The sequence below is a fragment of the Pyxicephalus adspersus genome, chromosome 7 (genome assembly GCF_032062135.1).
Source record: "Pyxicephalus adspersus chromosome 7, UCB_Pads_2.0, whole genome shotgun sequence".
Lineage (NCBI taxonomy): Eukaryota > Metazoa > Chordata > Amphibia > Anura > Pyxicephalidae > Pyxicephalus > Pyxicephalus adspersus.
This window is the reverse complement of record NC_092864.1, coordinates 71,527,518-71,554,183: the sequence shown is the minus strand read 5'-3', so window position 1 is coordinate 71,554,183 and position 26,666 is coordinate 71,527,518. Positions and strand designations below refer to the sequence as shown.

Here is a 26,666-nt window from a genome sequence, read left to right as displayed (position 1 = left end):
GAAGCACAGAATATAACTGGGGATTAAGGCTTTAAAGTAAAGATAATAGAGACCGGTGATCCAGGGAACATCCGATTGTCTCATGGAATCAGGAAGGATTATTTCCCCATTGAAGCTGGCTTTATGAGTTTTATCCCTTCCCCTGGATCAATTATTTCTATAGGGGTTTTCATCTTTCATCCTAGTAGTTAAACTTGATGGACCTTTGTCTTTTTTTTTAACCTATGTAATATGGTGGCAAAACCATTTAATATATTTACTGCTGTGACTAAAATTCCTGTATGCTGGCTTGAGAAATATCTACAATGACATGTAAATAAATAAATGGTAATTGTTTTAACATTGATTATAATTTGTTATACTTTGTGTACCTAAAAAATCCTTTCTTTGTTTTTTTTGATAATATATTTTACTAAAGCTGCGTACACACTTGCAATTTTTGTCGTTGGAAAGGATCTTTCACGATCCTTTCCAACGACAAGGGGCTGCAAGATGCATGAACGATGCTGTACATACAGCACCGTTCATGCTCTATGGAGAGGGGAGGGGGAGAGCGACGGAGCGGCACCCTGCTGCGCGCTCTCCCCTTCCCTTTCATTACGATCGGCTGTCGTCCATCGTCCGTGGATCCGGCAGGTCGGTCGTCCGGACGATGGACGACACCGACTGTACACACGGAAGATTTTGGCCCGATAATTGGCCGATGCCGATTATCGGGCGATAAAAATCTGCCGTGTGTACGTAGCTTTATACCTAATTTTACTATGTATAGTGATAGAAAAGACAGCAGATGTGTTTTGATGTCGGTTGTCACTGGACACATGCTGCAATGGAGTCTTGCAGTCTACACTGGACTGCATTGGTAGTGGTCCTAACTCAAATGTACTGGTTAAATCCAAAGGCCGCACAACAAATACCAATGGGCTGTGCAAAGACCTTGTAAAGAATACACTGCAGATATTTGCTGTATTATCAAAACACAATTTACACGTCACATAAGTGAACCAGTCCTATGAATTGATTCATGAACAGGCAGGGTCTACAATTAGTTACACAGGTGGAATGGAAAGTTCTATAACTTTAATATAAGTAAAAACAACTGATGTTTATACGTAACATGTACAGCACAGAACAATTATAATAATGTAGTCCACAATTTCAAAAGCAATCCTATTATTCATTCTTCATTGCTTCTGTCACTTTGTGAAGTAATCAGTGTGTCTCAGCGCAAAAATCTTGAATTTCTAAAATAGAAAAAGAAAGATCTATGTATTTTGTTACACATACTATTTCTATAGATTTTGCCTTATATCTTTCCTGTGTGTCAAATTCATGTCTTTATACATCTATGCATTTTTAGGCATGTTAACATAGCAGCATATATAAATGTACATTATCAACCTGTATGGAAACAAATGCAGTTTCTAGTTTGATGGCCTAGGAAGAACAGCCCACTATTACCCATCCAAAAAAAAAGAAAAAACAAGACAAAAAAAATTATACACAAATATATCACACATAAACAAGCTCATTTACAGTCAAACACATATGCACACATTTATTTCTGAATAGCAGAGCGTTTGAAAAAGTGAACAAAATAAAAGGTCGTAATCTTTAACATTTAATATTTTTTTCATGCACGCAAATACATTGTGAAAGCTGCACATTCTATTCCATTTCAAACTATGAAGAAAAACGTATCAGTTTTTGCGTCACACGGAAAGTAAAGGAAATATTAGTCCGTTCAAAATATTAGCGATGTCTCCATTCTTCTTGAAAAACTCAAATGTTTAGGATGTAAACTGAAAAATGTTTCAAAATGATATTGCTTTGAATTACTGAACTAACATCTAGTTTATAACCACAGTATAACCACTGTTTCTGAGAACTGATGCACATCTGTATTGCATAGAGTGAACAAACTTCTGCCACCTTCTGTGCCAGGTTGATGGGACTACATTACACATTTCTTGGTTTTCCCAGAGCAGCATGTTTGATGTCACCCCACAAGTTGGATTAAGGCAGAGGATTGGGTTTACCACTCCATAACATCAATCTTGTTGGTCTGGATACAAGGTGTTGTTGGGGTTTTTGTCTTGGTGAAACGCCCATTTTAGGGGCATTTCCACTTTGGCATAAGGCAACATGACCTCTTCAAGTATTTTAATGTATTCAAACTGATCCAGGATCCCTGGTATGCGATAAGTAGGCCAAACACCATAGTATGAAAAACATCCCGATACTTCCAGCACTATGCTTTACAGCAGGGGTGTCAAACTCTGGCTTGACGGGTCTGTTTCTTTGGCCCCCTGAAGAGTTTTGAAAATGAATGGCATCTGACCCGCCTGCCTGCCACTGCCTTCTGCAGAGAGTGATGCCGCTACTACAATTCACGGCATCACTCGCGTCTATAGAGCAGCACCCCTGTTCTATAGACTCAAGTAATGACGGGGAATTGTAGTCTTGGAATCACTCGCGTCTATGGAACAGCTATCTGCCTATGAGTAGCTCCGCATTGGGTTGTTCTATAGACGCAAGTAATGCTGGGAATTGTAGTCTCAGCATCACTCGGGTCTATGGAACAGCTATCTGCCTATGTGTAGCTCCCCATTGGGCTGTTCTATAGACGTCAGTAATGCTGGGAATTGTAGTCTCAGCATCACTCACATCTATGGAACAGTTTTCTGTTTCTCTTCGCTTTGAAAAGCATGGTAGGTCAAATAATAATATATTTTTTCCTAATCACTATTTATTAAGCTCACTAAGCATAACATTTATGGCTATTTACATATAGCTAAAAGCAACTGACAACAGCAGGAAAACCTGACTTGTGCCATGATGCCAGCACTGGGCGGCATAATAACTTTTTACAGACTTAGCAATATATCAGAATCAGAATATAGCAATATACGAGTAATTGACTTCACATGCAAATGTTATTGAGGGTTTCTGGAGCGCAGTAGACAACAGTAACAAACAACTTATCAGTTTGTTGTTCTAGCAAGCAGGAAGATGATTTTAAGACAAGTAAAAAATAATATTTTTATTATATCCCACGGTTTGCAAATATAATCATTCAAATGTTCCCCTTCTGCTGCTGTCTTGAGATCCTCAGCCTTAAGCACAAACATGTATTCTATTCTTTTCTTTGGAACAACTCTCTGTCAATGTGTGGCTCATTACAAATAATTACTTTCCAAAAACAGTTTTTGCATGTTAAGCAATACCTCTTTGTTCCTCAATTTTTTCAATATATTTCAAGTTTGGCCCCGACCTGGTCTAAGTTTTTAATTTCGGCCCTCTCTGTATTTGAATTAGACACCCCTGCTTTACAGTGTACTGTGGCTTGAATTTAGTGTTAAGGGTCTCTGGCCCCTAGCCCCCAAAAGAACATTCTTGCTTTTATCAGTCCACAAACTGTTGCTCCATTTCTCTTTATGACAGTTAATGTGTTCTTTGCACATTTTTATCAACTTTCTTCTGAACAATGCCTAGAACTACCCATTTTACGCTGAGATTTTCAGAATGAAATGCACTATAACGGGTATGTACAACATTTGCTGCCTAACATCCTTGATTAAGGCCTATAATTGACATTTGTTTTTTTCACAGAATGAATGATCAATGATTGATTGAACTCCACACTGCTATTATTTTGAACAGCCTACTATTCCCCTTTCTTCTCTTTCTGTAAGGGAATAAAACAAATTTGATAAATATTTCTTCCTATTTGGAATACAATGTGCAGTTTTCCCAATGCATTTACATGTATAGAAAAAAAAGCTCATACGATTTTGGGCTGTATTCACTTTTTTAAAAGACTGCTAATATTCTGAACACAAGTGTATATTTGCAAACATACATTTACACACATGCCCACAGGCGTCCCCCCCTTTCTCACATCTGGTTTAGGCTAAGGCTAGATACACAAGTGCCAATGGCTCAGGGCCGATAACGGACGAGAATCTTACGTAAGTACAGGGCTCGTCGCCCATCGTCCGAACGACCATTCTGGTGGATCCATAGACGATGGACGACAAACGATCTTAATGGAAGTTAATGGGGAGAGAACCCAGTGGGGTGCCGCTCCGTTGCTCTCCCCCTCCTCTTTCCAGACAGCAGAACGGTGCTGTATGTACTCGTTCCTGAATCGTGCAGTCGTTAGTAGGGATCGTGAAAGATCCTTTCCAATGACAATTATTGCATGTGTGTACATAGCCTAAATGATGCACCTGCTTATTAAGTATGGAGAAGGCGCAGCAGCTCCACAAATAAAAGTAAACAATCTGCACCTCATTACTAGGTTGCTCCCATAGTACTTGCCTAAATAAAATATTCCAAGAGATGGCCCTTATATTATATTATATATAATATATATATATATATATATATATTATATTATAATTATTTAAAAATCTTTTACTGTTCCGCATATCTATCAGGAGCAGTTTAAAGAGGTTTTACTCTTCATAATAGATTACTTTTTATTTTTGTTATAGTTGTACTATAGTATCTTATATACTATATTATACTATAAAATCTATAGATTGTTTTTCTCTCATACTTACTCTGTATTATTTTTTTATATTCCATAGTTGATGGTGAATCCGGGATCTCAGTGAAAAAAGACTTGCCCATATCACAGCTCTTTCCTTAAAATTAAGAAAACACACATGATTCTTCTCATTAAAGACAAACTGATAACTATTGTTCTTTATTGTTCATTGGGGACACATGATTCTGATATGAAGATGTCATGCTGCAAATTTCAGGAGGATCTGGACATTGGTAATCAACAAGTCAGCACATCCCCTCCTACTCTTAGAATACAACTCTTTTGATTGATGTCTGAGAAGGTTTGACATGTATATATTGTATTTTCCGAGGACAATAATAAATGATAAAAAAAAAAAAAAATAATAAAAAACAAAAATACAACATACAGACAACAAGTTACAAGCAGCAATATACAATTCCTGGACCTAAATTTTCTACCCGGGACTCCCTTTTTCAGTGATCCAGTCCATCTGAAATATATGACTTAGTTTTTCAGAGAAGAGGCCCAATGTGGGTGGTTCTGCATGTATCCACTACTAGGGACAGGATGGACAGAAGTCTGCCACAAACTTTACCCATTTGTATCCCATGCAGCGTTACTTCACCTAGAATTGCCCAAGCAGGAGATAATGGTAAGTCATTTACTAAGCGCTTGCTATCTTGGGACAAATCCAAAACATGGTAAAAATTGCTTTTACAGCTGCACATTTCAGATACTTTGGGAGGAGACCCATATAATAAAACGCAAAGGGGAGAGAAGTAGACTCCATGGTACTCTTATCACTCAGGGGAAATTGAGATTGCTCCATAGTGGAATGAAAAGAGGAACTGTGAAAAGTGGAATAAAGATGACTTCTGACTTGCCAGGACGCATATAGGAGGGGATTATTCAGAACTTCAACAATTCCTTATGCATATGCAACATATATGCGATATTAAAGATAGGCATCGTTTGTTGATCTAATATAGATTTAGTGTAAAATGACCAGCAACGTATCCAATCCTTAACGTATCTTGCAATGGCAGCCCATCAATCAGTTCTACATCAGGGAAATGAAGGCCTCAATTTTTCACTGGCTGTTGTAAAATACATAAACTGAGCCTAGCCTGCTTGCCTGCCAAGATCTAAAATTTCTATAAAGGTGTATAAAACCTTGGGGAGATAATCTAACCTCCTGGGCGGTAACCCAAGTGTGACACGGGGTAGAAAAAAGAAGCTGGTAGCGCTAACCCCGAGCCACACTCGGGGTAGGTAAACCTATAAGAAATATTAACGTGTCCGAACGCACATCAATCAATATTAGTGTTCAGAAGAGGCCATTCTATCCTAACACTTTCTCCATATCCAGGCCTAATGGACATTGCCTTTTGGCCATTTCATCTTGTAAAATTTTATAATAGTTCTCTGAGAAACCATCCAGGCCCGGTGTTTTGTGATTGGCTATTGTAGTCATGATAAGCAAATAGGTGGTGCTAAAAAGGCCCCCCCAAACCGGATAAGTGGGGTTTCTTGTGCCTTACTCCCCCTAATATTATTTCTGCAGCACCATCACAAGATAAGAAAAACTATACCTATCATACCGTGCTACCCTTTCACACATAGCTGGCCATTTACCTTCTGTGTACCCTAATTTTTCAGGAACAGGAAAATGTAGGGCCCGGAGGTTGATCCAAGAAGTATCCATTGCAGAAACTATTGATTTGTCATTTCTTTTATTTGGTGCATGTACGTTACGGTAACTAGAAACATTTCAATTTAATTTTAAGTGAAAAATATTCTAGTTTAAACATCCATCTTTAATGTTTATTTGTATTGTGGCCCCCGAGTTTTATCCTAATGTGGCCATCGGATGAAAAAAGGTTGGGCACCACTGCTCTAGACAATCAACACAGAAGGCATCCTGGTGATTTTTAGGAATTGACCCAATTATCACAGTCTGTCAGACTGATAAGATTCGTAGAAGATGCTCCATGAATTGGTTGAATTGGACTGCTTGGATTTACTTTACCTGAACCAGTTTTCTGTCCTACTTGACTGTCACTGGCTTTAACATTTGGCTATTAAAACCCAGGTGTTAAGAGATAAAATGCAGCAAAAAAATTTAAGAGATCTCCCAATGAGGGTAACTCATCTTAATTGTCCCCAGAACAGGTGTCCCTATTGGAACTCTTCCTTTACTGGGGTCGACTCTAAAATTGTCCAATCCTTCCTCAAGACAACTAAAAGTCATTCCTTAAAGTGGAACTTTACAATCTGTGGTTTCCAAAGGCTCTTACTATAATCTGAATAATACTATATATAATTGCACATTATATAACACTGCTCTCTTCTAGCATATGGACCTCTGTACTTTATTTTACTGATACCATCTTCTCCTGGGGTGAGGGTCCTTAGCCCTCTGTATTGGCCAACTGTGGATATTCTAAAGCTCCCAAATTTGCACAAGAATTATTTTATCCCAACACTCAATTCTTCACTAAGCTTTTTATGTAGAGAGCTAGCAAGCACAAATGGAGATTTTTTTTGGCAGAATAGATATAAACAAATAAATAAAGAATAAAGTGTTGTTAAGATTTGATATGGAGCAGGGTTTAGACTCCATCTGTGCAGAAATGCAATTTTTTACCTATTTCTAGGCATACTAAGGCTAGTTGTGTGAACATGCCCTAAATCTTCCTAAATGCATTTTAGCTGAAAAGAAGACGTTAATCTCTGTAACAAAATAGTGTAAAAATAATAACTTATAGTGAAAAAATAATAACTTTACAGTGTGTTTAGGAATAAGAAAAGCTTTATGGCATTACATGAACATGTTGGACTAGCAGTGAGCAGAGGTGTAAATATTATAATGGACTTACCTATGTTCATGTCTATGGGGACCTTTCCCAGCAAGGGAATGTTGAGATCATTACACATTTTCTCTGCACCGCCAGTAGTTGGAGGAAAGATTTTTGATTCATTCTAAAAGAGCAATGTTTAAATTACAATTTAGTAATTTTCACAGTGAAGTATACAAATATATACAAACTACAATTCATAATTACTTTTAAATTGATAAACTTCTAAACTATTTAACTTCTCGGCTTCCTTTTCAAATGTCTATAAATCACACTTTACACACAGCTGCTAGCATGTGGAATATAATTGTTTCTTTAAGGGTCATATCTAAGAATTGACCAATACAATGCAAAATTATCAGTTTTGCATATATGGGAGGGGGGGGTTAGTTTTGTATGTTAATATATGTGGGAAATTTAACCACAAGAGGCTGTAATAAACAAACCAATCAAATACTCTATTTCTTTTCAAAGAGGCAAAATTAGATACAGGTAGTCCCCAAGTTAAGGACATCCAACATACGGGAAGAGTCCTGTATATGAACGGGCTTCCCTGCTCGCTTGTGTGCAGGACAGAGGCTTGATGGGGGGAGGGGGTGGTTTGCATGACTTGCAGAAGAAATCTTTTGGTTGTAACTCTTTAAAAACCAAGATACACTCTGCAGTTGTTTCTTTTTCATTATCAAAGCACAGCTTGCTACAGAAGTTAATGAATGTCTTTGTTTTTTTTTTGTTGCTTTGTTTGTAATTAACTCACAGTGAGGATTTTATACAGTAACTGGCACCATAGTGCCTACTGTGTTGAAAAAAAGCATCTGTCCCAATTGCATTTATTAAATAATGTACATTTTCCAACTTGCATACAAATTCAACGTAAGAACAAACCTACAGTCCGTATCTCGTATGTAGTCCCTGGGTTACCTGTACTAGATTAGATAGTCTACCTTTTACTTTTGCTTGGCACAGATTATTAATGAATAACTTTACTTGTACACCTATATCTATAACCCCCATAGATCCTAAATACCTGTGTTTGCATAAAGCTTACCTTGCATTTTGGACAAATAAAACCACTCATGTTCTCTACAACTCCAATTATTGGTAATTTCACTTTCCGACAGAAATTGACTTCTTTACGTACATCCTGCAAGGACACTTCCTGTTAAGAAATACAAAATAAATTTTATATATTTAATTAAGCATTCTTTATATATGTATTTTTATGTAAAAGTTTGTTTCATTATGTAAAAGATAAAATAAAAGGAATTCAGGTCCCAAGCCGGGGACCAAAATACCATTTTTAGGGGACAAATGTGCTTCTATACTTGCATTTCCTCTTATCTCTGAGTTCAGCCAGACAAATGTGACACCAAAATTAGAAAAAACAATAGATGCCAGACTACATTTCCCAGCATTCTTGCAATACAAAAGGAACTATGTGTCTACATGAGAAAGCGAAGTATGTGTTCATTTTATATTCATTTTTACTAATGACATGAATATATTCAACCCAACCTATTGCTATAAATGTATAAAATACACAATATGAGGACTTGCCTGAGGAGTAGTGATAATTACTGCACCATCAATGTTAGATGCGCTAAGATACTGCACAAGAGAGAGATGCTCATCAGAAGTACCAGGAGGAGTATCCACAATCAAGTAATCCACGTTACCCCAGTCCACATCCCGAAGAAACTGTTTAATCATGCCTACAGGATTTAAATAATATTGAAATATTAATGATATTAAAATGTACAAAGGGACAATGAAACAGAATGATAGCTTAAGAAGCCAAGCCTGAGAGGGCATAGTAGTCCCCCCACTATTTAGGGCTCTGTACACACATGAGAATATCGTCACCTGAGACGAACGATCATCCTTGTCTCACGCGAAAATCTGACGTGTACAGCAGTTGCCCAACATCAATCATCAGTCCACCACAGTGGATCAATGAATGAGTAATTGTGAAGGACCCATATGCCTATCAATGGAGATGAGCACAGCGGGGTGCTGCTCACTTTTCCACTCTTTTCATGAATTTATTTCCAATTACAAAAATTCTATCTGTGTACATAGTCCAAGTCTTACACCTACAGAAATAAGTAATTTTTTTAAGGATGGCCCCACCAGCAGCAAACATTTACCCCTTCACTAACCCAACAATTTGGTAGAAAAACACCCGTTACCTTTCAGTACGGTGAATAATGTGACTCCCTACTCTTTCTATAATATGACGCTTGGTTATTGGCATTTCCCTTAAACTTTCGAATTTAAAAGTACAACTCTGTCTTTACAAAAAATCACTTTGATGGGTAATTGGAGGTGGCCCAGATAGTTTCACCTTAGTCTATACTGCTGCACTGGAGAAGGGGCAGCCAAAAACTGTAGGCAAGTATTAAAACAAATGTTTCTTTAGGCAAAATTGCTATGATCATGTATTCAATATATATTTATTTATTAAGCAGACTTATGTTGCAGATAATACTAACCATTCTTCTTGGGACCTCTCCAGATTACTGCATCATCTGGGCTGCCAAGCAAGAATCCAACAGACATTACAGCAAGATTATCTTCTACATACTGCAATTATGCAAAAAATAAAAAAATAAGATCACCCACCAGTCAACCATATATAATAATAAAATAAGAAATATTGCGTATTTGGTATTTTCTCATAAGGGGCTTTGCCTCCAATCCAGACTGAAATTAAAACCTCAGCACTCTCCTTCTAAATATGCTGCATGCCATCATACCTCCATTTATCTCCTGCACATACTGCATTATATTATCTATTAAACAGGATTTATATAGTGCCAACACATAACGCAGCGCTGTACAATAAATAGGGGTTACAAATGACAGACAGATACAGACAGTGACACAGGAGGAGGAGAGGACCCTGCCCCAAAGAGCTTACAATCTAAGAGGCGGGGGAAGTATCACACAATAGGAGGGGGATATACCCTTCTGTACACCTTCACAGCACATATTGACCATTGTCTTATCCTATACACGCCTAAAGCACATACAACCTGCTTTCATATCCACCTCATACTGCCTGCTGCCATACCCTAAGCAAAGACTGCTCCTTATATGCTTTGTACTCCTCCCATGTGCATACTGTCCACCATGCTTTCCACTTACCTGCATACAATTTAACTATTTTTCTGCATAATCTGCCACACATACTGCTGACACATCAGTTTCTTTCCTCTCCAAACATCATGTTTGTCAAGATACTTAAGCATTTTTTTCATACCTACCCTTACTCATTGGGAGACAAGCATTTCTCAACTAGAAAAAATAATGACAACAATAAACATATAGATACTTACCACTGGAGACCACCCAGAGCCACTTTGGTGTACCTTGGAAAAAAAATTACAGAATGTAAATTAAAGATGTGGCACTATGTCTTACTAATATTTTCTTACATGGGAGCGTTTTTTTATGCAAGTCACCTAACATGGTAAGAGCAAGTAGATTTACGAAAAATGATTCAATTTAAAGGTAACATAGTAAAAGGTATAAAGTTGTTGGTAAATTGTTTTCATTTGTTGAAAATTCAAACTTAATGCACTAATAGTGGTGCTGCATGGTCCTAACCATGGTGACCTGATACAGTGTGCATGTTTGTTTGCCTGCCCTGACACAGTGTGTGCTCAGCTATTGTATGGCTATTAAAAGGCAGTGTCTGCTTTTTGCACAGTGAACTTGCATCGTGCTTTTATCTGGTGCTCAGGCCGCATACACATGTGGAATTATAGTTGTTGGAAAGGATCTATCACAATCCTTTCCAACGACTAAGGACTGCATGATGCATGAACGAGCGCTGTACATACATCACCGTTCTGCTCTATGAAGAGGGGAGAACAACGGAGCGGCACCCTGCTGGGCTCCCTTCCCTTGCATTAGGATAGTTCGTCTTCCATCGTCCATTTAACCACCAGGACGGTCGTTTAGACGATGGACAACGGGCGCTGTACACACGCCAGATTCTCATACGATATCAGCCCTGAGCTGATTATCGAGCGAGAACCATTGGACGCGTGTACGTAGCTTTAGGCTACATACACATGCCTCAGGGCTGATTTCGGATGTGTGTACAGGGCTCATCGTCCGGACGACTGGCAGATTGACAGACGACGAACAATCGTAATGAAAATGAAGGAGAGCACAGTGGGGTTCCGCTCTGTCTTTCTCCGCCCTTCCCTCTCCATAGAGAAGAACAGTGCTGTATTTACACAGTATTAGTTCATGCATCGTGCAGTCGCACACAAATATTGCATGTGTGTACAACTTTGAGTTCACCTAATATCCGATTCTAAATAGTGTGAATGTTGAGTGGCAATCTTTTGTGTCAATGACCATACATTTCCAAACAAATGTATCATACTAAGACCCCTTAGTGTCAAATGCTCTAATGTTGATGGAATATTTCTGATATCAGCACAGATCCTGCTGTCTAGTGATGGAGCATGGAATATGGACAAATCATGTATTTATTATAACAAAGTAAAGCCAAAAAACGAATCAATAGAAATTAAAGAGACATCATTTTGGAACTTATTTATAATACATGTTTAATGTGCATTTCAAGGCAAATCCAAATAACTGAAATACATGCACATTATTTATTATATATGAAAATTTCTTTGTATTGGACTCAATACAGCTATTTTGTATTGAATCAAATACAAAATAATTTGAATTTCTTGGTGATCCTCCCGCCGGCACCGGCGTCACCCGGAAACCCAATCATTGCTGCACTTCGTGGCTGGAGATTGAAGAGGACGGACACGTCCCCAGGACCTGCGGGGACAGCAGGACGCCAATGGAGCACGGTAAGTGGCTTTTTTTTTTTTTAGGGTAAAGCGACCTTGAGTGTGACTCGGGATTACCGCTTTTTGCAAGTAAAATCTACCCCGAGTCACACTCGGGATTACCGCTAGGGAGGTTATTACCTAAGTAATTTTTTTTTGTAATCACAAACATGCATGTAAATCAAACAATGTTTAAGGGCACGTAACCTTTGAAGGAACCCAAACTGCTCTGCCTTTTTAACCTCTTTTTTAAAACATGAAAACATGGTATCATGTTTCCCTTTACACATTTTCTTAAAGCGGAACTAAACTCAAAACAAAAAAGAGTTTAGGTCTGCTTTAAGGTAGCAAGATGTTGGCAATACAAGAACAAAAGTAACATTAACTTCAAAACCGACCAAATATGATTTTAGAACAACATCTAAAGTCTGAAAAGTAGTTTTCGATTACCTGTTCTCCTTCGAGACCCATAATCTTTGGAATAGATGGTCCACAGATATCCACATCAAGCAATGCAATCTGCAAGACATAAAACATAATTAGGACATGTATCCTCACTTGAAATAAGTCCTGACCTATGCATAGGCATAGCGACAAGTTGTAATGAACACAAAAAAAAAAAAAAAGAGTCTGGGTTTTAAAAGATGCATTTTCAGAAAATCCAATAACAGGTTGACGCTTGAAACAAATACATTTTATAAACTAGTGTAAAAAGATGTTTTGTTCTTCACATTTTATCCTTAGAGAAAACATAAGGCTGCGATGTATTGCAGACAATTAGATAAAGGCTGAAAGTTGCGCCATAAAAATCATCTTAAATTGCATGAATAGAATATTCCACCCTAAATTCTGGAATATAATTTAAATAAAATTGTGCCTTGTTCAGGGCTTGTTCAGACCTGCAGTAAATCAGACTTTTAGTAGCTTTTTTAACACAACAAAATGTTTGTAAAAACTGATGAGTAGAATGAATGAGTCTGTTCATTGTACAGGTGGCAGGAGGCAGCATCCTGCGGTAATCCAGATGTTCCTTATAACTTCTGTGAGCTGTTGCTGCCTCTGCAGACTTCAATGGAAAGCTATCACAACTACTAAATGACCAGGAATGGGCAACTACTCTCTAGACCAGGAATGGGCAAACTACGGCGCCCCGGCTATTTACGGCCCATTAGGCTTTTTTATCCGGCCTGTTGAACTCTCTCTCTACTCAAGCGACTCTGCTGAAGTAGAGAAAGAGTTCAATGGGCCGGATAAAACAGGCCACGGTCTGCGTCTCTGGCCAGTGTCCCTGGCAAAATCCCGGGCTCGGAGAAGTGGGCGGAACACCCCCCCCCACACACACTCTGCCATCGCAGGCTCAAATCTGCAATGGGAGAGTGGGTGGGATTATGCCATCATGATGCCACTGAATGTGACGTCATGATGGCATAACCCCGCCCACTCTAGTCGGCCTTGCTCTGTGCCAAATTTTAGATCAGATTGTGGCCCCTGAGTGAAAAAGTTTGCCTACCTGTGGTCTAGACAGATGTTTTTAGGGAATATTAGAGCAGTTTCTGGATGTTTTTGAGTCCTGCAAAGTGCCTCCCAAAGTGCCCCAGGACAGGAAGTCTTAGGTGACAACCCCTCCGCCCCAATTGAGTGACAACAATGGCTGCACTACTGGACACAGCAGAGCTAATTATCCTAATTTTTTCCATACGGAGATATGAGACAAAGCATGGATGGATAGTATGAAAACTTTTTTCTCAGCAAAGGAGGAGACATGGTGCCAACCAATGTCATGATTTTTATGGGTGTTTAGTCCTATGGTGTGATGTCAAGGAGTATTTGCAGTCTGATATACTATTTTTGCTTCAAGGGCAGCCTGGTGAATTGCTAGCCCATATGTGGTTAGAAAGGCAGCCAGGTGCCTCGGTAGCCCAGATGAAGAATAACAGCCAGCCAGGTGCATCGGTAGCCCACGTGGCTAGAAAGGCAGCCAGGTGCATTTGCAGGCCGTGGGTTGGCGTATAGGGGTGGGGGGCTTATTTGATATCCAGAAACCCCCTTTAACCACCCGACCGTTAAACCCGACCTTGGTTCGGGTCTATCGATTTTGCAAAAATCGATAGACCCAAACTTTTCTCACTACCTAATTTCCCTTACTTACCTGGTCCCCGCTGCGATGATCCAGCGTCGATCGAAAAAAAAAAAAATACTCACCTTCTCCCCTCTGCTCCTCCGGACACGTCTTGTATCTTCTTGCTTCATCCGGCGAGTGCAGTGACGATCACCGGGGTTTCCCGGTGACGTCGCTGCGTGCGTCGGTGCGGGCGGGAGGCGGGGCGGGAAATTCAAAATTTTGTATTGAGTTCCTTGGCATTGAAGTCAATACAAAAAAGCTGTATTGAGTCCAATACAAAGAAATCCTTATATAATATATATATAATTGTATTATATATATTATATAAGCTACTGTACATTACATTATACACTATTTTTTTTTAAACTTTTTTTTAAAGATTTTTTTTATATCCTTCCAGAATTTTTTGGTAGTTTGGAGATTTTATTGCTCCCTGCATAAACTCAAGGCACCCCCATACTGAACATGCTAAATCAGCTCTAAAACATAACTTGTTCACAGTAGGGATGGCGCCTTTCTTTAAAAGTGTTGTTTTTTCATCTATGCCAAAAAACTCCTGTTTTGTTTCTTCATTTAAAAAGACACTGTTCTGGAAGCATTGTGGATGGATGCTATGCATTGGAGGAAACTCCAGTTTGGCCATTTTATGTTTTTCTTTTAACATAAAAGTCCTAATGGGTCTTCTTCCATTAAAACCACTGTCAGTCAGTTTACAAGTTTTCACATAATTTATTACTTATTTATTAAATACGCCCCACAATATACACAAAAAAGTGCTTGGGATGGGAGGCAGGGGAGTTTACATGAAAGAGCTGTATTAATGGGTCAGTTAGAGGAGATTGAGAAAGGACCAGGACATAAGCAAAGACTACTATAGAGGACAGCAGAGGGAGATTATTTAAAGAGATTTAAAAGAGTTACGTAGTAGGTCAGGTTGAAAAAAGACGCAAGCCCATCAAGTTCAACCACTAGGGAAATAAACCCTATATCCCATATAGAAAACCCTATAAGACATAGTTGGCCCAGAGGAAGGCAGAAAAAAAAACCCCTGGTACAATTTGCTTCAACGGGGAAAAAATTCCTTCCTGATTCCATGAGGCAATCGTATGTTCCCTAGATCAACAGTTTCTGTTATCTTTACTTTAAGTCCTTAATCCCCAGTTATATTCTGTGCTTCTAGAAATCATCCAGCTTTTTCTTAAAGCAATCTATTATAGTTACTGAAACTACTTCCTGAGAGAGCCGATTCCACATTTTCACAGACCTTACAGTGAAGAATCCCTTCCTTATCCTGGGCTTAAACTTCTTTTCCTCCAGACGCAGAGTGCCCTCTTGTTCTTTGTAATGATCTCAAAGTGAATAATTGGGAAGAGAGTTCTCTATATGAACCATTTATATATTTATACAGGGTGATCATATCCCCCCTTATACGTCTCTTCTCAGGGAGAATAGATTCCGTTCAGCTAATCTCTCCTCATAGCTGAGCTCCTCCATTCCTTTTATTAGTTTAGTTGCCCTTCTCTGCACTCTCTCCAATTCCACAATGTCCTTTTTGTGAACTGTTGCCCAAAACTGGACTGCATATTCCAGATGTGGTCTGACCAACGCTTTGTACAGGGGCAGGATTATGTCTCCATCTCTGCATTCTATTCCTCTTTTATTACAAGAAAGGACTTTGCTAGCTTTAGATATGGCAGCTTGGCATTGCATGCTGTTACTAAGTCTATGATCTACCAGAACCCCCAGATCCTTTTCCATTTCTGACTCCCCCAAATGTAAGTATGAAGCATATGTTGTTACCCCCAAGTACAGAACTTTACATTTATCTATATTCAATGTCATTTGCCACTTGGCTGCCCAATCAAACAGAACATCTTTAAAATAGTTGTTTCTATATCTGCTTAATTGAACTGAAAACTATTGATGGGATCCCAACTACTGATCTGTTTAAGCACTGAAAACAACTAAAGGATGAAAGGGAAGTTACAAGCAGCCAAACTAAAAAAGGTCTCAACTAGTGATATAGAAGAAATAACTCTCTATCCCACTTTTAAAAAGAGACAACTCATACGGAGAGCAGGAGCGCCTTTATATGATTATGTCACAACACATACATCCTCCAGGAAAAAAAGTTTAGGTGTTTCCGAAGGCTATTTATGTCTGGAGGATAAATTACCTGCCCCATTGATCAGATCGTGTGCAATGAAGCCTGCGGAAAGATGCCCATATGTATTTGTGGCAGTAAATTGGCAGTTACAGGCACAAAAAGTTACAGTAGATCTAGATACTGGCACTGAAGTGTCCTTGTTTTACAGCAATTGTAGTTCCGAAGAGATGGACACTTCATAAGTAGCAGTGAGAGGTCAAACTACATGGGTTGCTGATGTTCACTGCAGACTACAGATTGGCAATTCAGACACAAATATGCCAGCATATAGGACAGGGTCATTGCCTAACAACATGCCAGGAATGGATATCTTACAGTGCCAGATTATCCATACCATGACAGGGACTTACGTGCCACCGCAGCCTCTTCTTTTACAGCGTTTGCAGTCAAATTCATTGTGAGCGGTCATGCTAAATGGACAGCACTGTACATTCCACCCCTGGAGCACCCAGTGCAGAGAGTCTCCAGAAACAATTACCTGGAATGGAAGACTACATGCCCCTAATGGATTGCTACAAGGATACCCACACAGTCTGACAATCTGTCATTGACTGGTTGCTAGCTTTTACCGATTTCCTACCAGACCATCAATTACATGGATGATATTATGACCGGGGATTCTTAGCACATGCATTTGTATGGAAAAAAATGCAGACTGTAGCAACATTCCAGCACAGAATATCTCAGGAAACACCTAAACATCCAGCAGATGAAAAATGATTGACTGGAAGAAGGCAAACAGCTAAAAGAAAAATGGGCTAGGGCAGCACAGGAGAGATAGGAAGACAAGTGTGAAAAAGAAAGTTAAGGCTGGGGTGCTACAGATTTAAGCTACTTTGTTCAGCCACTTTCCCAAGTCACACCCATGCAATAGTATTCAGGTCACTGGCTTTCAAAAAGCTTCAACACACATCCATAAACAGTACACAGAAGTATGAACAGAAACCTTTGGACCCGAGATCATTAATTCTTTTGCCCAAATTTACTAAGGGGGTACGGGATGTCATATTGAGGGAGAGATGTTATAGGAAAGTGCAGCCTTTAAACTACTTTAGAGGAAATATAAGTTTTGGGATTTTGTACACACACTTGTGCTGAACTATATTATGGTTACACAAGGTGAAAAGCCTAAAAACAACTCACCTGTTTGCCCTCATCTTCAGCTAGCCCATATGCCAAGTGAGCAGTAAATGTGCTCTTTCCCACACCTCCTTTTCCTGATAGTACCAGTATCTTGTGTTTCACTGCAGACATCTTTTCTTTGATCTCTTCTATGGCTAGAATGATAACAAATAATACAAATTGGCAAAAGAGTAGTACTTAAATATCTGTTTACTAGCAAAAAAACCTATGTGCCATTGTTTGTGGCACATGCACAGTGTAGCATGAACTAAAGATTTGATTGCTCAGCCCCTGCATAGCGGTTAAATATATCCTTTGAGTCATCCATCCTAGTTCTATAGCAAAGGGAGTTAAAAAAAAAACAAAAAAAACATCACAAGCCCTAAACGAGGTAGTAAAGTGTGGAAATTTACGGTCCTGAAAATTTTAAAGGAGTTATCCAATAAAAACTTGAGTTTCCACTTCATTCTCCAGCCGTGGCCTGGAACACTCTTCAATCAAACAGCAGGATTTTGACTTGAAAGAAAATCTAAGTGGTATTGCTTCATATTGGCTTAATGGAGGCACTGGCTCTCTAAAACCAGGATATAGCCAGGGATCGTCAGATGTGTTGTAACCCAAAGAGGGCATTTCTTCTGTGCCAATTTAGAGTTCAGAAAAATATCAAGCAAGGTCCTTAAAATATTACATTCTCTTCTGGGTCCTCCAAACAGGACAAAGAGTGCTGGATTACTTTAAAGCCATAAATGACCTTAGTGTATAGTATTTTCTGACATCCAAAAAGCAAGCTTCACTTCTAAGGTTGGTAATTTTTTTTTTTACCAAAGTCTATGACAATTTTGGAGAGAAATTACCACCTAAAATGAGAAAGCAGGTACGCTTGAGGGAGTGCCAAAACTTTAACCTGGCAACCCCAAAAAACTTACACAAATTTGAACCAGAATTAGCCCTGAAACTCGAATGCCCCTCACATTGGTACTGGGGTCCTTATCAGCTAGGATTGTTCAGGACAGAATCACAAATACCATTTATTTTTATGTGATGAGGCTAGCCGAGACTTGTTTGAAATATTTTTGCATGCAGTTTCGGCCATGAATTTACATTCCACTATTGGATGAATGAATTTCCTGTTAATAATATGAGAAACTGAATAATTGCCGCATACTGCTTTACAATGATGCGGCACTAACAGGAATTTACATTTTCTCCCAAATTGTTCTATTGGAATTCAACACCTATGTTTTGGTCTTTCCTACTGTAGCTATATTCCCTACATGCTATGAAGGGCTGTTTACATGTCTTTCACATTAGAATTTCAAATTGTGTTTTTATAAGAAGTTCTTTTGGGGAAACTTGGATTAGATCCCCTAAGGTGGAGGTACAGTGGTTTCAGAAAGTTTTCAGACTACCTTCACTTTTATCAATGGCATGCTGCTGCAGCCTTAGACTAAAATTGCTTGAATTCTTTTCACGTAGGATCATTTCCAGCAACAAAAATTGAATGTGGTTTTACATAAAAATAAAGAGAGTGGCCAGCCAGCCAGCCAGCCAAAAATTTAATGTGTGTATGCTGCCTAAGACTTTAAAAGGACCCATGCCAGCCACCAGCAGAACTATTAGGTTTTAAATGAAAATAAAGAGAGTGAGTATAGGACTGCAGGCAAGAGTTCTGAGGTGAGCCTCCTTATACAACTTGGGTGGCTTTATAACTGCTCCAAAGACTTCTACTATACAGAGCAAAGCTAGATTTAAAATTTTAAAATAATCTCAAAGATGGTATTACGGTTTATAATGCTCACCACACCACATTATCTAAACCAAAAAAAAACACTTTCTTTATCTCTGTTGATCTGTCGTGAGGTTTTTTTGTTTGGGTCCTATGCTGTCCCAGTACCTGTCTTTGGCACAGCGCAGAGGAATCGCAGGGCGCCAACATCTTCGGGGTTCTTCTTCCTATGTCACCCGATCTAGTGCTCTGCTCTGCGGGATTGAAGGTGTGTGTTTTTTTTTGGTTTTAGGCATTTTTGAGTTCACTTCCTCTTTAACTCTGCTATTAAAGTCCACTTAATGTAGTTATTGCAATGTTGTGACGATTGTATACAGTGGCTGGGGAGGATTTGCGAGACACAGATGATTAGTCCCAGGAAGGGCTTCAGGACACTTATAAAATAATACATAGTACACACTTTCATCAGTGAAGCTGGTTGATCCAGCAAACCTGGAATGGATTTCTTAAAAGTCATTTGCTATGGGTTACCCTGTTTCCCCTATAATAAGGCACTGTCTTATATTTTTTGAAATGCCAAAATATGCCCTAGGTCTTATTTTCAGGGGGATGTCTTATTTTTCCATGAAGAAGAATACAGTACACATTTATTGTTTCTGATCACTCATGTGCCATTGATTGTCCCCTTTCTGATCACTCATGTGCCATTGATTGTCCCCTTTCTGATCACTACCGTATGTGCCATTGATTGTCCCCTTCTGATCACTGACTCACTTTTTTTTGGCTTCTACGGCCGGGTAACAGACTCTGTTAGGGCAGGGATCAGCAGCTTGCTTTTCCTTTGAAGTTACTTTCAGTTTCACTCTGCACTGCAGCCAGCATCGAGGAGTCACACAGAGGCACACAGTATCAGGTATCGGAGGATGTCTTATTTGCGGGGGGTGCTTTATTTTAATTGTTTGAGCAAAAATCGGGGGGGTGGCTTATTTGATGGGGATGCCTTATCATCGGGGAAACACGGTAGCTAATGTTTTCAATCCTGGATCAGGTCCATTCCAGGTTTGCTGGATCACCCAGCTTCACTGATGAAAGTGTATCCTCTCCAGCCTTTTAGAGCTTTGATATATCAGGCTTTGCATGCAGTAAATACAAAGAGCTCCTTGCCAGTTTCTAGCACACTGATTACCTGGATCTGGTCCTGCTGAGACCCCAGAAGCACATAGAGATTGATTGGGACATCCTTGGCATGCAGAGCTCTTCCCAGCCTCCCCACTACCAGTGCCAGGACAATCTGAAAACAAGACAAGCACCTTAAATTAAAATTAATCAGACAGGGTAAAGAGCTTTTCTATTGCCCTAATCAGCACTCCTCATGTCACAACACTCACGTTCCGGGGCGTTTGCGGGTATATCAGCCATGGAACCACGTGAAGCGTCCTAAGTTTTCCGGGTTACCGAACAACTTTGCACAGTTCCGGGTTTTGTGCGTTCCAAGCCTCGTTTTCCTTAATTCGTAAAGCAAGTTGTTTGTCCATATTAGTCTATATGAATAAAGCTGTATGGGTTTTGATAAACGAGTCTATGGTAACACAAGCCTATTAGTTGCATATAATGACCGCCCATCCGTTCTTACATATTAAAACATTGTCTACATATAGATTGCCGGCATTTTCTAACAATTCCCATATATTGTAATAATTGATCATTTTATAAGGACTCTCTGCTAGCTTATTATAATGATGACATATTTGTTCCACATATACTGTCAGGGCTGCTATACCTTTTAATGTCAGTGTTGATCATGTATAATCTATTCTGCTGCAGGCCTGTCACTATGTGCATTATTGGTATTATCCCCTGTGAAACACGGAAACAAAATAACATTGCACACGTTGCTTTGGGCAAACATATATCTGTTATAAAAAATTCTGCTTTTCCTGAGCACAACCAGCTCAGAGTACAATAGTTTCCGAGTCTCCGCAAGCACAGAAGAAATTAACTTTACTGGGAATCATAGTGCTGAAAAGGTGATAACCGGAACCTTTCTGTCTGTGGAAATATAGACGGGGGCTGCTTTGGAGAGTGCACACAGCCGCACCAATCCACGTACAGGAGATGCTGGAGACGGCGGTGTTGCCGGAACTTGCTGTTACCTGGCAACCAGAAGAAGATTTCTCGACTGCCCCTGTTTCAACCCTGGTTCTTGTTATTGTTTCCCGTGGCCAGGTGAACCAGAAGACGTGACCGGATCCCATACCTGGCACCATGGAGCTGGATAATGTGTGTATACCGATTACATGGATCTACTATCAGTTCTGTTTACATTGGATATTATATATCAAGCTATATAGGCTCAGGGAAATGATATTATTATCATTTTTTATTATTATTATTAATAATGAACAGGATTTATATAGTGCCAACATATAACGTAGTGCTGTACATTAAATAGGGATCATTATTTTATAGTGAAAATCTATTAGTATTGCAGTTTCTTTGGGCTTCTCAAATGGCCATAATGACTGAATTTATTATTATTAGTATAAAATTATTATTATTATAATTATTATTATTATTAATAAACATGCCTTATACAGCACCAACAAATACCATAGCTCTGTACAAAAAATAGGGATTATTACTTTATAGTGAAGAACTGTTAAGCTGAGTACACACGTGCAATAATTGTCAATGGAAACAAATGATCCATGACAGATCATTTGATAATCGGTAACAATAAAAGTGCACAACGGCTGGTCAACAACGCTGACGAACGAGGAATGACGCAGGAAACTAACGACCGTCTCGGCGGATCTGATTGGGCGACGATCATTTGTAATCCATTGTGTGTATGGTCGTTCAGTAATCGCTTTCTCCTTTACATGTCACTTCCTGCATCGTTCAAACAATTGTATCTAGTCTGTACATTATTGGTGAATTATGTCTGAACGATCGTATTGTTACAGCATGTACAGCATTGTGCACAATACGATCGTCAAAATAATCGGGAATAATCATAATTCGTTCGTTTCCAAAGAATTATTATTGCACCTGTGTGTGTTCCTTGCCTATTGCAGTTTCTTTGGACTTCACATTTGGCCATAATGACAGAAATTATTATTACTAACAGATATTATATAGCACCAACATATTACGCAGCGCTGTACTTTAAATAGAGATCATTATTTTATAGTGAGGAACTGTTAAGCTGCGTACAGACGTGCAATAATTGTTGTTGTAAACAAACGATCCACGACAGATCGCTTGATAATTGTTAACAAAAAAAAGTGCACAACGATGCCGACAAATGAGGAATGTGGCTGGAAACGAACGACCGTCCCAGGGGATCTGATTGGGCAACAGTTGTTCGTAATCTGTTGTGTGTACGGTCGTTAAGTGATCGTAGATTGTTCTGTGATACACTTTCTCCTTTACATGTCACATAATTGAATGTTCACTATACAGTCTTTTAAAATAATCATTGATCATTGGTTTTCAAACGATAACTATTGCACGTGTGTACCTAGCCTTATAACTCCAGTTTCTTTGGACTTCTCATTTGGCCATAATGACAGAAATTATTATTAATATTGTTATTATTAAATAGGATTTATAAAGCGTCAACATATAACGCAGCGCTGTACATTAAATAGGGGTTACAAATGACAGACAGTGACACAGGAGGAGAAGACCCTGCCCCGAAGAGCTTACATTCTAGAAGGTGGGGCAGTCCTTTTGGGTAACGCTGAACTAAACCATTAGAAATCTGCCAGCGGACAGATCCTTTATTGCAGACGGGTCATTGCCTGGCCTGTAAAGGATCAGCCTGCTCACAGTTTTTTAATTACATTCCCCATGGCTCATTCCAGACACTGCCACCTTTAGCGGGTACTTGGATGAGTTCTGGATCTTTGGCCAGGCCGGAATGATAAAACCCCAAATGAATAGGAGTTCATTCCTGGTATGCTGATATATATATATATATATATATGTATGTATGTACAACAAGCTAAGTTTAATATATTACAGAAAGGAGTTCGCCTATCTCTTCTGCAATAATGAACATACCTGTTCATGTCTTTTCTCCTTTAATTTTAGTTCCACTTTAAATAGTAAAAGAGCAGTTTAGTGATTTTTGCAAAGCACCACTAAGTGTCCAGTAAAGCGGAACTAAAGTAAAAAGAAAATGATCCTTGCCTTTACCTGGGCAGATCCGTCGATTCCCCCCTGGAGCTGTTGTCCATACAACGTCCTTGTTTCTTGCTTCGGAGGAAGCTCCAGGCATCGCCATCTTCTTTCCTTTTACTGCCTATATCACCCCATCCCACACAGCGCAGGCAGGAGACCGGGTGATGTATTGCTGCTGTAATTGTAAAAAAAAAAATTCCGATCTCACTGCGCATTTATAAGATCGGCATTTTTCATTTTTCAATGACAGAAAAGTCCCTTCTTCATATGCCCTATCCCGGGCATGAGCAGAAGGAGTAGCCCAAGCCTCCTGGGATTCGTGACATGCGTATGTCAGGAGGCTCTGCACTCCTATTCAGTAGAAGGGGAGAAGCTTTGCCTTTAAAAAAAAAAAACTGTCTACTTATCTAACCTTCTACGAGGGGGGACCCAAAAGAAACAGGACTGTCCTCTGTATTGGCTGGACTGCGAGTGGGTTTGATTAAGGTCTATTGGGGTACAAAAGTTCTGTTCTCCCTTACATTTGACATCACAATTTTTTCAGGGTAACGAGAAAAGTGTTTAAAAACAATCACTGCCTGATTAGAGTGCTCTGTGCGTGCAGCTCAGGGGTGGCATGGGTAGTATCTCACAGGAACCGGGGTAGGTGAGAGATTCATGAGGACCTGGATATAGGACCATATAAGTGTAAATGCACCAGGTATATGTAAATCTGAAACAATTGATGTTTAGTCTGCTGTAGCACTGTGTACTATAGACCATTGCAACATTTTAGATACCTTTTAACATCACTATATTGATATAGTTTAATAACTACAACCTTGGTTGTGTGAAACCTAATTAAAGTTAAGTTTTCCAAGCACTTAAAAAAAAAATCACTTTTGTTGCATCTCACTGCTACCGATTCCCTTCATCTTTTTCCTGGTGGTATTAACAATGGACCAAGTCTGTGTAATGTGTTAAAGCACATTTAAGGTCTCTTTGGAAAGTCCATTTTACAGGGTGACAACATGGGGTGCACAATTGTAAGACACAGACAAAGCATTGTCACCTTAGAAACATACAATGTCTGCACAATGACCTTTTGGGTACAATTGCAGGGCTTTTTGTTAATTAAAGATTTAAACATCTTAAAATTGGCTTTTGAAATTACATTATCGTTATAAAGCTAATATATCATTTTAGGTATTAGGTTAGCAATTAGTTTGAGAACCAAATACATCCACATTATGTGATACAATACAGAGAGGGAGAGATCTGGTAATTTGGTACACATTGACATTTTTCATTTTTTTTCTTGTTATTTATGTTTATATGGAAACGTTCTCAAGATTGTTCTTTTATTGCCTTATTTCCCACACAGGAAAGCCAGCCTGAGATACTAAAAGATTGTAAAACAGTAATGAAGTTAACTCGAAAACAAGTTCTATCCAGAGCAAAGGCGTCTGAGTTATACAGTGTGAGGAAACTGAACTGCTGGTAAGCAAGGAACATGTTGATGGATTTGTTGATGATAAAGCATGGCTGCTTATTGTACATGTTCCTTTTACTGTCACGGGGGTTAGCTAGAGCAGCGGTGGCTGAATTTTGGTGGCACCAGCCAGAGCAGCAGACCATGTCCCCTGTACAATTCCCTGGCTCAGGAATGTGAGTGGGTTTTGTCTGGACACAACCCGCCCACTCTCCTTTCCCGGGCTCAGATCTGTGATAGGAGAGTGGGGGGTTCTGGCATCATGATGTCACTATGGGGGAGGTTTCTCCACCTTGAGTGACACAACCTGCCCACTCTCCTTTCCCGGGCTCAGATCTGTGATAGGAGAGTGGGGGGTTCTGGCATCATGACGTCACTATGGGGGAGGTTTCTCCACCTTGAGTGACACCCGGCTCCCTGTGCATGCACGGCCNAGAGCTGGTAATTTTAGTGGTCCACGGGACTGAAAAGGTTGGCAACCACTGAGCTAAAGGACATAAAAAATTGGTACAGGAGAGGGGAATAAGAATATATTTCCAACCACCATATATATTCAAATACTCTGAGCTGTTACTAATATGTGCACCAATCGGTTTTGCATCACATTGATTTTTTTCTGCTACAAGTTCTCTTTATCCACTTTTAAATTCACTGGCAGGTACATTTAACCTTCATGTGCATATGGCATACCCGCAGATTTTTATGGAAAAGCGGACCCCTTGATGTAAACATAGGCCCTTTTAAATTAACAAATGAACTTATAAAATTGAAAATAAAGGTAAAAAAAAGATAAGATGTATATAGTCTGTTATTATGCGTAATGGGAAGAGTTTTACTGTATACATGTACATCTTTTCTTTTAATAATCACTGCCCATAAATATAGTTCGTTTTGATTATACATATGCAAAAGTAAATTTGTTAACCTCTAGTCCTAGGAGCTATTGTAAAAGAAAATTAGTATAGTATATGTGGCCCAACACCAATTTAAAACTGTATTCAAACTTCGTGACTCCAGGTTTTAAAGCTGACAACTCCATTTGTCAGTGATGCTATTTACAATACAGCTCCTGGTTTTGTATTACTGTAACAGTACTCTAAAAAGAAGCACTTTCCAGACCAGTGCAACGCCATATTTTAAATTCTGTTGTGCATGATTATTAAGCCCTCTACTGAAAGCATCACCCCCACCCATGTGCTTCCCTCCAGTCTCTTCAGTGTTTACATCATTCTTCTAAAAATCTTGTTTGACACATAACTCCAAAACACCTGATTGTGATCAATTCTGAAATACTAAAGCATTTTCTACTTAAAGATTACATTTTTTCTTTTTTCTTTTTTTATTTTAGGGGAAGCCGCCTTACAGATGTAAGTAATGTATGCAAGAAGACTTGTATCTTAAATCTTGTCTACAAGGGAGTCCATTCATTCATTCATTCATAGCATGTGCAGAGCAAAAAAAAAACATGCTGCACGTGCATAGTTTTATGGCAGAAACATGGAGTGATCAGGTAGGAGTAAGTATTACAGAAGGAAAATCACTTGTCCCTTTCTGCAATAATGACCTTTCTGGTCATGTATTTTTAAAAGTGATATATCACTTGGTTTAGTAAAAATTAAGAATTGAAAGAGCATAGGAGGAGCGAGCAT

The 26,666-nt window shown here is 39.1% G+C and overlaps 2 protein-coding genes across 2 annotated transcripts in view; one reads left to right on the top strand and one right to left on the bottom strand.

The window, feature by feature from the left end:
* Window positions 1-1,060: 1,060 nt before the first annotated feature.
* NUBP1 (NUBP iron-sulfur cluster assembly factor 1, cytosolic) lies at window positions 1,061-20,883 on the bottom strand. The gene is made up of 11 exons (XM_072418919.1): window positions 20,747-20,883; window positions 20,545-20,649; window positions 17,654-17,787; window positions 12,672-12,740; window positions 10,734-10,766; window positions 9,888-9,978; window positions 8,949-9,107; window positions 8,444-8,550; window positions 7,417-7,519; window positions 4,569-4,652; window positions 1,061-1,244 (listed from the first exon to the last, which is right to left on the bottom strand). Exons 1-11 carry the CDS (start codon window positions 20,775-20,777, stop codon window positions 1,213-1,215), a joined length of 948 nt encoding a protein of 315 aa, XP_072275020.1. The 5' UTR covers window positions 20,778-20,883; the 3' UTR covers window positions 1,061-1,212.
* A 598-nt stretch (window positions 20,884-21,481) lies between these two features.
* Window positions 21,482-26,666, top strand: part of CFAP410 (cilia and flagella associated protein 410) — a 24,827-nt gene continuing 19,642 nt past the window's right edge. The window contains exons 1-3 of the mRNA XM_072418917.1: window positions 21,482-21,638; window positions 24,910-25,025; window positions 26,366-26,384. Of these exons, the coding sequence (XP_072275018.1) occupies window positions 21,624-21,638; window positions 24,910-25,025; window positions 26,366-26,384 (150 nt within the window). The 5' untranslated portion in view covers window positions 21,482-21,623. The remainder of the gene's footprint in view (window positions 21,639-24,909; window positions 25,026-26,365; window positions 26,385-26,666) is intronic.